The sequence below is a fragment of the Delphinapterus leucas genome, chromosome 9 (genome assembly GCF_059928025.1).
Source record: "Delphinapterus leucas isolate spDelLeu-1000000601 "Yukka" chromosome 9, BTC_Dleu_Yukka2, whole genome shotgun sequence".
Taxonomy (NCBI): Eukaryota; Metazoa; Chordata; class Mammalia; order Artiodactyla; family Monodontidae; genus Delphinapterus; species Delphinapterus leucas.
Genome location: NC_143137.1, coordinates 67,328,505 through 67,341,751, shown reverse-complemented (window position 1 = coordinate 67,341,751; position 13,247 = coordinate 67,328,505). Strand labels below are relative to the sequence as shown.

Below are 13,247 nucleotides of genomic sequence, written 5' to 3'. Positions count from 1 at the left end.
TTACCGTATTATTTAATACATAATCTCTCTCTTTTTTCCCACTATTTAAAGTGCAATCTTCTTAAAAGAAAACATTGACCTTATTTTATCTAATGGAAGAAACATCCCAGTATTATTGCATTCTGTGCTCCCCCTCCCCATGAAGATCTATTTTATTAATAACCAAACCCATACTTGGGGGAGCCAATTATATATAGAGGTGGTTGAGTATATATGCGTGTGTGTGCGTGTGCGTGTGCGTGTGCGTGTGTGTGTGTGTAAATGTTTTCCTTACATATCAACAGTCTGTCAAAGTTCTTCCTTCTAAGCCTGTCGAAGTTTTCTTATATCATTGCCTCCAGTGGTAATTAAAACTGGTGGTTTGGGGGATAAAGTAGATCAATATAAGATCAGAATGTGATATGATTGTGACTTTGAGTCCAAATCTTGCTGCCCCGGCTTCGTGTGAATTTTAGTAATAGTTAATTTAAAAATCCAATGAGTCAACGCTAGATTTTTATACTTGGCTTAATAAATAAGAATTAACTATAACATGAGTATAGTAAAATTTATACTTAGATTCAAAGAGTATTACTGATGGAGAGCACCCTGACACATAGAATATTTAGAGTTTTGAGATGCAAGAATGTAATGTCCACCACTTTGCTGCTGACCTCCACATTTTTCATGCTTCCTGTTACCAGCAATAATGATTTTTCAGATTCAAGACTATATACCACAGTTACTCAAGACACCAATTTTTTTTAAAGAGTTCTCAAGAGATCTTGCAGTCTGTGTTTGTAAAACATGTGAGAGTATATAAAATTAGGTTTGTACATATTTACATGTGGGTTTGGGAATATATAAATGGGTTTCAGATGGTAGAATTTGTCTCCAGTTCACCTGGATCTTCAAATTCGTTTACATTCAGGTTAATCTTAGCCTTCATGAGGCCCATGGGATTTTAGACATGGTCAGAGGCAGGAAAAGAAAAATTACTAATAGATGATAAATAGGAAATTACCCTTAAAGTAAATAATTTATTAAAACAAAACTAATATAGACCTTATTGTTAATAGATACATATTTCTACTTTTTACAAATTAATGAAGCAATACTTCCTGTATCTGATGTTCTTATACTATACATAACCTAGTATCTTTTGTAATAACTTACTATATATCTTTGTATCATAAATATGTGTTTATTGTTTAATATACCTTCTGTCAAAAGCATATGTAAATCAGACTGTTGGGAGAAAACAGAAAGAAAACTGACTAAATGTTAACTTTGTAAGGTTTGGTGTATATTCTATACTGAAAAATAGTTGACAAATGACTATTCAAGAAATTCTATTGATAATGGTTCCCAAAGGGAGTTTTATATTTTTAAAGATAAAATGTTTTTATTCTAAATATTTATGGAAATTCTTGTATGAGAGAATGAAAGAAGTAAGTAAATCATTTGGTAGTTGAGAGTTGGACAGGAAAGTACAGAAATGGAGATAGTGTCATCTATATTTTTAATATCACAGATTTTGAAATAATGTTTTCTTTTGGAAAATATTACTTAGAAATTATTTAGTTTTATTCATAAATACATATATTTGTGAAATTAAGAAAATAGCATTGGTAAATATAGTCCACAAATCTATGTGGATTTAACTAAAAATATTTTAAACAAATACAATGTACCTCATCAGTTTCTAGTGTAGCAGTAACTTTATTTCAACGGAATGACAATTCTTTGCCATTAATGTCCATCAGGTTAATGATACATAATTTACTTTATATTCATATTCTTAGATTTATATTTTATGTTTTTCGTTAAAAGATTTTTTTTTGGAGCTAATAGGAGAAATCGATTCAGGGTTTCAAAGAAACCCAAGCTGTGTTCCAAAGTTGTGTTCCCAGTGATGGCCACTAGATGGCAGGGCTACATTATTTAACATTTGTAGATCAACTTGAATATGAGATTGGATGGTTCCCCTGTGAAGAACAATTCTGAGAGTATTTTTTCACTTCTTAAAAAAAGAATAAGCCAATAATGTTTTTAAAATTGGCTTTTAATAAAATGGAAAATCTATGTAATTATGATCACAAATCAGAGCATCTATTTGTTAAAAACAGCTTTTTAATTCCCAGGCATGGTAAGTGTTTTACAAACCAGTAACGACACAATGACAACTGAGTGATGAGGGCCTTTTTTAGTAACTGAGATTTATTTCCTTTTCTGTAGGCAGTAAATGTGTTTTGTTATTACCTGTAGAGAATTTGATTCATGGTGTCATTCCCTCCTACTTCGCCCCCCACTTTTGCTTATGAGATTGGAAATCTAGAAGCTTTAGGTTGAATTCAGCCATTTATTGTGAGGCCTGTCTTGTTATGTTGTCCTATATATTCTTGTCTATTGTCAATTATGAGCTCAGGGAGTAGATGCTAATTGATAGTGCATGTTAAATACCACAGTGTATTTGAAAGTGACCGTGGTGTATTAGCCCAATTACCCAGATAAGAATATTGCCCTGGGAGAGCAGTCCTCACGTGAAATGTAAGGTAGAGCAGTTGTGATTTTATTGTAGTTCATTTTTCTCCATCAACAGAATTTTTTAAAGTACTCTATTTTACCTAATACCCATTGTGGTGCTAGGATCAGAATTGTAGTTTATCAGAACCTAATTCTTTATCAAATGCTAGGGAGTAGAAGTCATTTCCATTCTCTTACAAGAAGTCCTTCACACTTCATGAGACCCAGTATGAAATGGTATAGTCTCTTACATCTGAAGTAAAATCGAGTGTTTGGGTGGCATATGTGATTTTGATTACAATGAAAAATTTATGCCTGAGACTTACTCATTCTTCCTTCAGCAGTCATCTCAGTGAAGAATTGCTTTTTAAAAATATCTTATTTTGAAGGAAAATGATTTTCTTTTTTAAATAACTGTATCTAGCAATAAACTCTGCTCTAGTGATTGGCAAACTTTGCCTGTAAAAGGACAGATAGTTAATAGTTTAGGCTTTGTGGGTCATAAGGTCTCTGTTGCAACTGCTAGACTCTGCCACTACAGTGCAAAAGCCACCACAGACACCACCTAAATGACAGCAGGGCTGTGTTCCAATAAAACTTTATTTACAAAATAGCTTGCTGGCCATATTTGACCCAAGGGCCATAGTTTTGCTGACTCCCAAGTTATTCTATCATTAATCTGTCATACAAACAGAATGAGTGTTAACTCTTTTAAAATTATCTTGGAAAGAGAAATCTGATTTTTTTTTTTTTTTTCAGTTTAGCTCAATTAGACCACCCCAGCAAGACATAAGGACTAATGAAGAGATAGTAGAGCGGCAGTGAACGTTATCAAATTGGCCTTCACCCTGGCTTGATTATTAACTAACTAGGTCACTTTTTTGCCAGTCATCTTATCTGGACATGTAAAAAGAAATTAGTCAGGAATATCACTTTCCTTTTCTGATATTCTCTCAGTTCAAACATTTGTTTTCCTCCATGAACAGGATAATTAGTAATGCTCCAATTCCTGAAATCTGTAATCTTGGATCATTATTAGGTTTTCCAAGGAAAATTCCTGAATTCATATTATCATAAAAACGGGAATACACATTTAAATAGGAGCCTGGCTTAAAATAAGGATACCTTCACTTCTTAGTGTTGGATTGTTGGGCCCAAGTCTGGCCTGTATGATTTTTGCAAGGTTATGTATGTTGATTTCACTATATGTTCTCAGAGTCCTCGTCTTTAATCCCTATATATAGTTTAAACTTTGCCATTGATTGAAATGTTTTAGGATACAGTTTTTTGCCTGATTCGATAAAGTGGAAGTAATTCTTTGGTTTGCTTCCTGATTTCTGATGAAATGTGCCCCTTGATGAGTATGAGGGAAAGCAGAAGATGATGTATTCTTAATAGACTAAAAGCTGTATTTGGAAAACTAATGTTTCACACTCTATTTTTTAAAATTTAATTTGATTAAGATGTTCTGCTGTTTGCACAATCTAGAAAGGAGTTATGAAGCTGGATAAATGCAACAGTTCTTGAGATTCCACACTGGGTCATTCAAGGAAAATAACCATGTGATGCTACTGACAGTTGAAATGGCATTTGAACCTTAAGACTATTAGGGTCTGAGCCTGACTTCAGAAAGTGGGATCTGGAGATGGGCAGTTGATTGCAGCTCCACTCAGAATTTTAAAACTTCTTTCTGCCTTCTCTTTTCTCAGGCTTGATATAGTTCATCTTTTTGTCTAAAAGAACAGTTTCTTTCATATCATTATAATTTTGGGGAGGCCTTGAACAGAAAAGTAAGGTAATTTAATGGCACTCATTATTTCTTGAGTTGGAATCCATGTGCGACCTTAGCTCTTCTATGTGTCATAAGTGAGGTCAGTTGGAACAGGGACCTGGCTAGGCAGGGGGATGGGAGCATTTTGGCTGTGACATCAGTGAAATTTCTCCTTGAGGTCCTTCGAAAAAAATGATATTATTTATAACAGCCCTAGTTCACTTGAACACTGTCTGCAATCTTTGAGGTATTTACAGAAAAAACTAATACTTCAGAAATCACTAAGATAATGAAATAGTTTTCAATATTTTCCAGAGAGCATTCGTCCCTTCAAAGCCTCCTTCTGACTTACAAGGGATTAGAAGGCGAGGAAGACCCTGGCACTCCCTCTCTGTGTTAATTTGCCTGTGTTTCATTAAACGTTTCTCTGACACATGCACAGAACTGAACTGCTTCATTATAAAATACAGTGTTTACTAAATATCAGGAATAAATTTTTATTAAGAGTAATGTCTGGTAATGAAAAAACCAGTAGAACACAACTTTTATGAAATAAAGTATCATAAACCTACCAACATCCTTCTCAAATCTTTTGGCTGAAACACTGGGATGTTATACAACTCAACCCAATGATGGTAATAATATTTGCTGTTTATATAACACCAGTCTTCTGAGGAGCTAAATTGACTTCACAGGTATTGTATAATGAAACCTCACACCATGGCCTGGGTGAGGAAAGTGGTTACTTTCATTTTATTAGAGAGGAAAATAAGAAAGGTGAAATGGCTTATCCACATTTTCATCAGAGGCCAGGAATCAAGCCTTCCGGATTCCCTCTTCATTGCTTTTTTATAAAAATGAATTCCTCTCTACGACAATAAATATTTATTTGCAGTGGAAGTACTAAGAGGCGTATGCTCTACTGGCTGATAGAATATAGTAAGGGACAGAGTCTCCCCCTTCCCCAGTAAGTTTACCATCTAAATAAGACAAACAAGACAAGACATGAAAATACATAGCGTTGGCGTTTAATTTGCGCTGCTTAGAAGTGGTTGGCTCCTGGTTTCAATTTCTTCTCTTGAAGTCACATACATATTTCATCCTCTGAATATTCTGGCAGTGTATCCGGCTAAGAGCTATAAAGTGATTTAATTTGTTTTTTGGTGGAGCATTTTATGTCGGGGTAATGGATTTGTGCATCAGTGGCAGCCTGTAACATGGCTAAGTGTTCTGATTGACAGAACACCCACGTTCAGACTTGTTTATTTTTTGATAAGGAAAATGCCAGCTAACTTAGTCCATATGTGCTCTTCAACAAGAGAAGGCTTATTCACATGTAATGGACACTCATTTAAAAATAAAATGACAAGGCTTATAAGAACAGTAATACATACGAAAATTAAATTTTCTTTTCTCCTTTTCACTTAAAAATGTCTTTTTAAGCATTAATCTAATTATTTAAGCTAATACTTAATGCTAACTATCAATATGTTTGAAAAAAATTAACCTCTTTAACTTTTAACATCAGGATATCTTACTCTTATTTGAAGGAATAGAAATTTTAAAACATAGATAGTTTGGAAGCTATAGCAAAATTAAACAAATATATAAAGCATTCCATTCACATAATAAAGATACTAGAAATCATATGACTTGAGCAGACCAGAACTGGATTCAGAAATCACTATAAAACCTATTTCTTAAGCTTTGGAAAAAAACCTGAAACACCATTGTCTTCTGATGTCTCCTCCATGGCACCTTCTGCAGAAGTGCTTTTGCTGAGAACTTGTTAGTTCTTTGTCAGGAAAATGAGGCTGAGCATTGTCAAGAACCATGAAGGCTCTGAGAGTTACCCTACTTGCAAGTGAACAAGTGAGCTTGCCACAGTTCCATGGGTGCTGGCAGAGGACATGAGTGCCTGGGTCAGAAACAAAAACTTGTTTACTCACAGCAAAGAAGCAATAGGAGCTTCACATCTGAGCTAGTTCTCCTGGCCCATAAAGTCTCTTAGGGGTGATGGAGAGAGGTCCAAGTAATTGCCTTGCACCGCATCAGAGCTCAGAACCCCTGGCTTGGGAAAACTAAATCTTTTATAATACACAGTAAACAAACTTGCTAAACCTTTGCTTAGAAGGGAGAAATTATCTTTATTACACCGGACAGTAAGGAAACCTGCCCTCTGCACATCTCTGTTGTGCAAGGCTGTATGTTATTCAAACAACTTTGAAAAGATAACTTGGAGAAAAGGACAGTTCTTCTGCTTACAAAATGTGCAGAAATCCAAGAGACCCATGGAGAATTATCTCCCAGAAAGCATTTTCATTAATGTTTCATATTATGATGCAAATTTGACATTTCTGGTTCTAATGTAGGAATTAGTTACTGTGGATTCAATTGAGTACTTCAAATCTGGTGGTTTATCTCTTGATAGGGAATAGGAAAAAGTAGTTAGGAAGCATTATTATTAATATTTTATTATCCAGAGAAACAAAATGATCTGGACATGTTTATACTGTCTCACTACCACAGAATTTGTATTAGTGCCCCAGCACATAATAGGTGCTCAAAAAAGTATTAGCTCAACGTGTTCTAAGAAGTATGGCAACTTGACTAACCTAAAAAACCATGACCTGCAGTGGTTTCTATAGAATACCAATAAATGATGTCTAAAATTAATCTGAGTTTGATATAGTTTGGTACATGATGTACAAGGACTACATGTTAATACAGAAAATGATGGTAATAAAAGTAATGATGTATAAAACTTCATTTAATATCTTCACCTCCTTGTAAGGAATCTTAAGCATCATATTATTTCATTTTACTTCAATGTATCTAATGTATCTAACAGAGAATAGCTATTATAATATTATATAGAGTTTTACTTAGAAGAATAAATAATAATTACAGTCGTTTTGCTAAAATGTGAATTAATTGAACTCAAGGTTTTATTGTGGCAAATAATGGTAGAGACTGTTATAAGTAAATACAGTAATATAGTTGTAATATTTTTGCCATCTTTCCATGAGATTAAAATCATTCATATTTTGTAAAAGAGAAGTAAAATAATAATGTAATTAGAGCCTCATAAAAGTTTATGTTTTTAAATTTTCTGTTTGAGACATACAAAAATATATTAGTGTCAATTATAACATATAAGGAATCCCCCAACTGAAGCCTTAGAATATCATGAATAACTTACTTTTAAGTGTCATTCTTTCCCATCCCATCCCACCCTTCTACCTCCTTATAAGAGCTAACCACCATCATAAAATTTGCATATTCCTACCATTAAGCAAGGGTTAACATATTCTGTCAAGGTTTTCATCTCTCAGAATCTTCCACTCGAGTATTTTCTCTTCCTTTATTCACTGATTTGTTTATGGAATTGTGCTAGGAGTAAAGTATACAGAGGTGAGGCAAACACGCCTCTGTTCTGAGGAGTGCTCAGTTTGGCGGACGGTTATGATGGTTGGGACCTGCTGTTGAACTGTTGATGTTAGGCAAGAATTTGTGGGTTGCTATAGCATCCGATATTTGTTAGCAGGATCTCATTCCACTAGAGCACATGTGGTTTTCTAGGCTCCGTGGCAATCTTGGAGAAAGTCAGAGATGAAATAACAGATTGTCTTCAAATGCTTCAGTCCAGCTCTGAATTTTATTGGCACTTACATATTCCACTGTTTACTTCATTAAGTGAAATCTTTTTCTCTTGCGTCCCGTGCAGAATGTGAAGGATGACGGACAGCACGTGTGGCGACTCAAGCACTTTAACAAACCTGCCTACTGCAATCTTTGCTTGAACATGCTGATCGGCGTGGGGAAGCAGGGCCTCTGCTGCTCCTGTGAGTATGTTTGCTTTGCCCGGATGTCATCACCTCTGGTGAGAAGCGATTGATTTCGTGGAATAGTCCTATTTGTAGACGGAGTTAAGAAATCACCTGACCCTTCCCGTACCTATGATTTATCTTTCCCTGAAGTATGTTTCTGAAGGTTTAGATCACTCTAGTTTTAACTTTCTTCAATTTTGGAAAACCTTCTTCTTGGAAAAGAAATAAGGACATTTCCCAATTCACTAGCCATTTTCTTTCCACTGTAGTTTAATTTATTCATGGTTCCCATTTCTTCTGGGAGTATTATGAAAATATCCATTGGTCTCTCATATTTATATCTTATGCATATTTGTCTTTTTTCCCTCCCTAAGTTATCGCTTTATTCACATTGTCTTCCTATAATGAGCTAATTCCTTTCAGTTTTTTAAAGATAATTGATTGATTATCGGTTTCCATTCAAACTAAGAAATCACAAGGAGTACGCACTAATCTTATACCTCAGGCACATGATTCTTAATTCTATAACGAAGAAAATCTAATATATGGTTAATGGATATTAGACCCCAAAGTGTTGCCAGTTCATGAATTGTGGCCATTATTTTTATTTCGGTACACTTATCTTTACAATATTTATTTTATTCTATGGTGTACTTTTTGGTAGTATATGTAACAATTTATAAAAGGCACTTAAGAAGTTTTAAAATAAACAACATGTATACCTGAGGAACTTTTGCATTCCCTGATGCCTCTGCTAAAACAGAGGGAGGGCTTCCCTGGTGGCGCAGTGGTTGAGAGTCCGCCTGCTGATGCAGGGGACACGGGTTCGTGCCCCGGTCCGGGAAGATCCCACATGCCGCGGAGCGGCTGGGCCCGTGAGCCATGGCCGCTGAGCCTGTGCGTCTGGAGCCTGTGCTCCGCAACGGGAGAGGCCACAACAGTGCTCTCACTGTTGAGAGAGAGTCTCCCGCGTACCGCCAAAAAAAAAAACCAGGGAATATTGAGTCCTCCTCACTAAAGTGTGACTTTGTCTTGGTCCAGCACGTAGTCCATCCACGCCCTTTTCTGCAGTGTATGGAGTTACTGAAATTGTCAAGTTTATTAGACATATCCCATTTTCGTGCATTTATATTAAATCTAATTTTTTACCTGGCTTCCATATAATACATAATTTTCAGATATTATTTTTAGCTAACAGCTTCTTTGGTAGCATATTTGGGAGTTGACTTTCTCTCAGATGTTTTATTTTACATTAAAAACCATATAGTAGGTACACTTTTAAATGATTTCTTACGTGTTTAAGGATTCTAATAAAGTTACGTAAAATTACCTCGTGCCGCTTTAGAGGGCAGTTTCTAGCGGCCACATTTAAAAGGCTATGTATACCAGGACATTCTCCATGTACAAAGGAAGTAATTTGTTTTCAAAGTTTTATTATTTTTAAGGAAAATAATTTTTCATGGTACTGTCTATTGATGGGAGCTTATGAAACAAAATGGTAATTCTCAAATAGCATGGGCAATATCATATAAGAGTGAGAACCTTGCTCACAAATCTTAACTGATTACTGTGCAAACGTAATACTCAACATTATTGCCAATATGGAAGAGAAGAGAAACTGCATTTTCTTCCTCAGTGTTGCCAAAGGAAATCACAGAAGTGGATATCTGGGAATAGTTTTACTATAGAAATATTATATTTTCATTCTAACTTCAGGCAGTGGTTAATTTTTGTTTGTTATATTGAGAGAGCTGCTGGGTTGTTTTTTACTTAATTTTTATTCTATGTGTTTATGCATTTAGAATTCTTAATTTGAAACCAGTGTTTTATTAAAGAATATCTGTATATGACCCTGAGTTATATTGAGAATCAAGCCATGAAGTAATTTAAAGATGCCAATAAAGTGTACGTGTTGGTTTTTTTATATACATTATATGTTTTATATACACACAGATACATATGTTTGTACATGTGTTTCTATACATATTTGCAGATACATGTAAAATTTTGCATATATATATATACAGTATGCTGCCCAGCAAAGGTTGTTCCTTTTGGACAAACAGTGCCACGATGGCAATGAGGGATGAAGTTTAGCTGAAGGCCTGGCATATGATGAAATCTATTCTCTGGAAATAGACTAATCAGCCATTTAAGGTTTAGATAAATCAATAGACAAAATAGCATAAACTCATGGGCTTTTATTCCCATGCCCGCCAGCTGCTCTCATGCCTATACTTTGTAAAATATAGATCTCTTCCTTCTAGCAAATGACACCAAGCCATTTGGCAGTCATCAATTTGTCTTTAGTATGTTTGTCATCTGGGAATTATTGTGAAAAATTTGAGTGAGGCCTGATTTAATTAAGCATTTCCTGCTATTGCCATGATAGAGGAGTCTTGGTTCTTCACATGCATAATATTTCCTGTACTAATTGGCCTTTTGTATTCCATGGTAAAAAACAGTCGAGTTGGACTTTTCCTTCATGTGGCTGATTGGATTGATTAGGGAGCAGTGGCTATGAAACGAGCTTCTGTTAATGTCATTCTTTCTGTATAAAATTGCAATCAGGACCAGGATTAGCTTTGAATTTGCGTACATGTTTCCTTTCAGTTTGCAAGTACACAGTCCATGAGCGCTGCGTGGCTAGAGCACCTCCTTCTTGCATCAAGACTTACGTAAAGTCCAAGAAGAACACTGATGTAAGTGTGTGGCCATGCTTGCTTTTTGAGGGTGGTGTTTATGGATGCCTCCTCTTACCACAGTGCTTCTGTTGTGTTCTAGGTGATGCATCATTACTGGGTTGAAGGCAACTGCCCAACCAAGTGTGATAAGTGCCACAAAACAGTTAAATGTTACCAGGGCTTGACAGGACTGCATTGTGTTTGGTGTCAGATCACAGTGAGTAACATCGAAGGATAAATCTCTAGCATTCACTCACGATGAAGATGGTATATCCCATGTTCTCTGATGAGTCCTATCCTGGAAGGCCATCCTGAATTTTAGACTAAGTCCAAGTTAGCATAAATTCATGGGGGCCTCTTATACCATGTGTGGCTCCCAAAGGGATAAATGTCAAGGTCAGATTTGTCCTCATAGAATCGAGAATTTTAGAGCTAGTGACAACCTTAGAGGTAATACTGTCATAAGGTGTTCAATCTGTGCTCCATGGAGTTCTAGGAGCTGCCAGGAAGGTAATCAGACACCATGGCTGTGGGTGGGCAGTGAGCCTGGGATACTGACTGGGTAGAGCTCAGCTATCCCTCTGCCCGAAAACACTATTCTGGTAAAATTTTCTATTCTATATGTTCTAAATTTATTCCAATCATAGAATCTATGGGCTTAAAAAGGGTAGCACAATGAATAATGTGGTATATTAATTTTATAGTGAGGACACTAAGACCAAGAAAAATCTATGCAAATCATCAATGACCACATGACTAGGTAGAGATGCAGGTGGTCCATATTTTAGTTCTTGATGCTTCTAAGAACTCACCTAACCCTTCTTTACAACATGGTGTTGCCTTGCTCCTTTATTTAAATCATAAATTGAGGGATAACAGATACGGATGTAAACGCTAGTCATTAATGGTATTGACGATCGAGAAAGGAGAGGTCACTTGGTCTTTCCCAGGAAATCTTAGCACTCTACCTAGTTTGCTTAATTGTCAAAGCTGCTTCAAGTGACTTCTGGAATAAATGCAGTTGTTAGATGGTACCTCTAGTGTTTCATGTTGTACTTCTGGAAATTAATTAGAATGCACATTTTTAAGAATAGCCATGTTTTACAGTTTGGTTCAAAAACGTTTATGGGGCTGGGTTTTTCCCCCCATCGGTTGTGTTTTCTTTTTACAGCTAGTGTATGAGTCATCTTGTTATAGGACAAGTTATTCTTGCTTTTGTGGGAATAAAACGGTAGGGAGCGTTGTTTCAGTTAAGCAGATACGTTTCTCTGTAGTGCCCCTCAACACCCCTCCCCAACACACACGCCATTTAAAAATTTTTCTTAAACACACACACACACATACACACAGGATAATGAGAAAAACAAACTGTGACTTGCATTTCAAAAGTACAATTAAGTACTTTTTTTAAAATGAACACATTTTCTTCAATCATTTTCAGCTATTACTCGGTTAAATTATATTTACATTTGAAATTTCCTCAATTATGAAAGACAGTTTTATTTTTTTGAAGTGTTTGGTTATTGTAATAAAACGTCTAACAATGATTTAAATTACACATAGAAATTACTTAAACATGTTGAGTTCTCAGTTTTAAGAAGACCAAAACTATTTCATTTTTTAAAAAATTTGGGCCATTAAAAATATTAGTTTTCTTTTTTTTCTTGCTAAGCATCTATAAAAATATTTCGGTTTTATTTCTGATCTTGTAGGAGCCCGTTCCTCTTACTTTCCCCATAAAGTGCATCTTTCATTAATTATATCTTTACTATAAACTGAAGTTAGAGAATATCAGAATTTATTTCTTCGTTGTATTTCAAGTTATTTTGCCATCCTTCATACATTTCTTTTTTTTTTTTTTTTTTTGCGGTACGTGGGCCTCTCACCGTTGTGGCCTCTCCCGTTGCGGAGCACAGGCTCCGGACGCGCAGGCTCAGCGGCCATGGCTCACGGGCCCAGGCGCTCCGCGGCACATGGGATCTTCCCGGACCGGGGCACGAACCCGTGTCCCCTGCATCGGCAGGCGGACTCTCATCCACTGCCAGGGAAGCCCTCCTTCATACATTTCAAGTGTAATGTTTTAGATCTGTTATTTTCTTTCCTGTTTTTTTTTTTTTTTTTTTGCGGTACGCGGGCCCCTCAATGTTGTGGCCTCTCCCGTTGCGGAGCACAGGCTCTGGACGCGCAGGCTCAGCGGCCATGGCTCACGGGCCCAGCCGCTCCGCGGCATGTGGGATCTTTCCGGACCGGGGCACGAACCTGTGCCCCCTGCATCGGCAGGCGGACTCTCAACCACTGCGCCACCGGGGAAGCCCCTCCTATTTTTATTTCTTGAAAAAAAACACAATGTGTTTAAAGTTTGAACGCTCTAAAAATATGCATTGCTGGGCTTCCCCGGTGGCGCAGTGGTTAAGAATCTGCCTGCCAATGCAGAACACATGGGTTTGATCCCTGGCC

At 36.3% G+C, this 13,247-nt stretch overlaps 1 protein-coding gene across 1 annotated transcript in view; it reads left to right on the top strand.

The window, feature by feature from the left end:
- Positions 1 to 11,028, top strand: part of DGKB (diacylglycerol kinase beta) — a 57,347-nt gene extending 46,319 nt beyond the window's left edge. The window contains exons 6-8 of the mRNA XM_089917091.1: positions 8,004 to 8,121; positions 10,720 to 10,808; positions 10,891 to 11,028. Coding sequence (XP_089773217.1) covers positions 8,004 to 8,121; positions 10,720 to 10,808; positions 10,891 to 11,028 — 345 coding nt within the window. The remainder of the gene's footprint in view (positions 1 to 8,003; positions 8,122 to 10,719; positions 10,809 to 10,890) is intronic.
- The last annotated feature ends 2,219 nt before the right edge of the window (positions 11,029 to 13,247 follow it).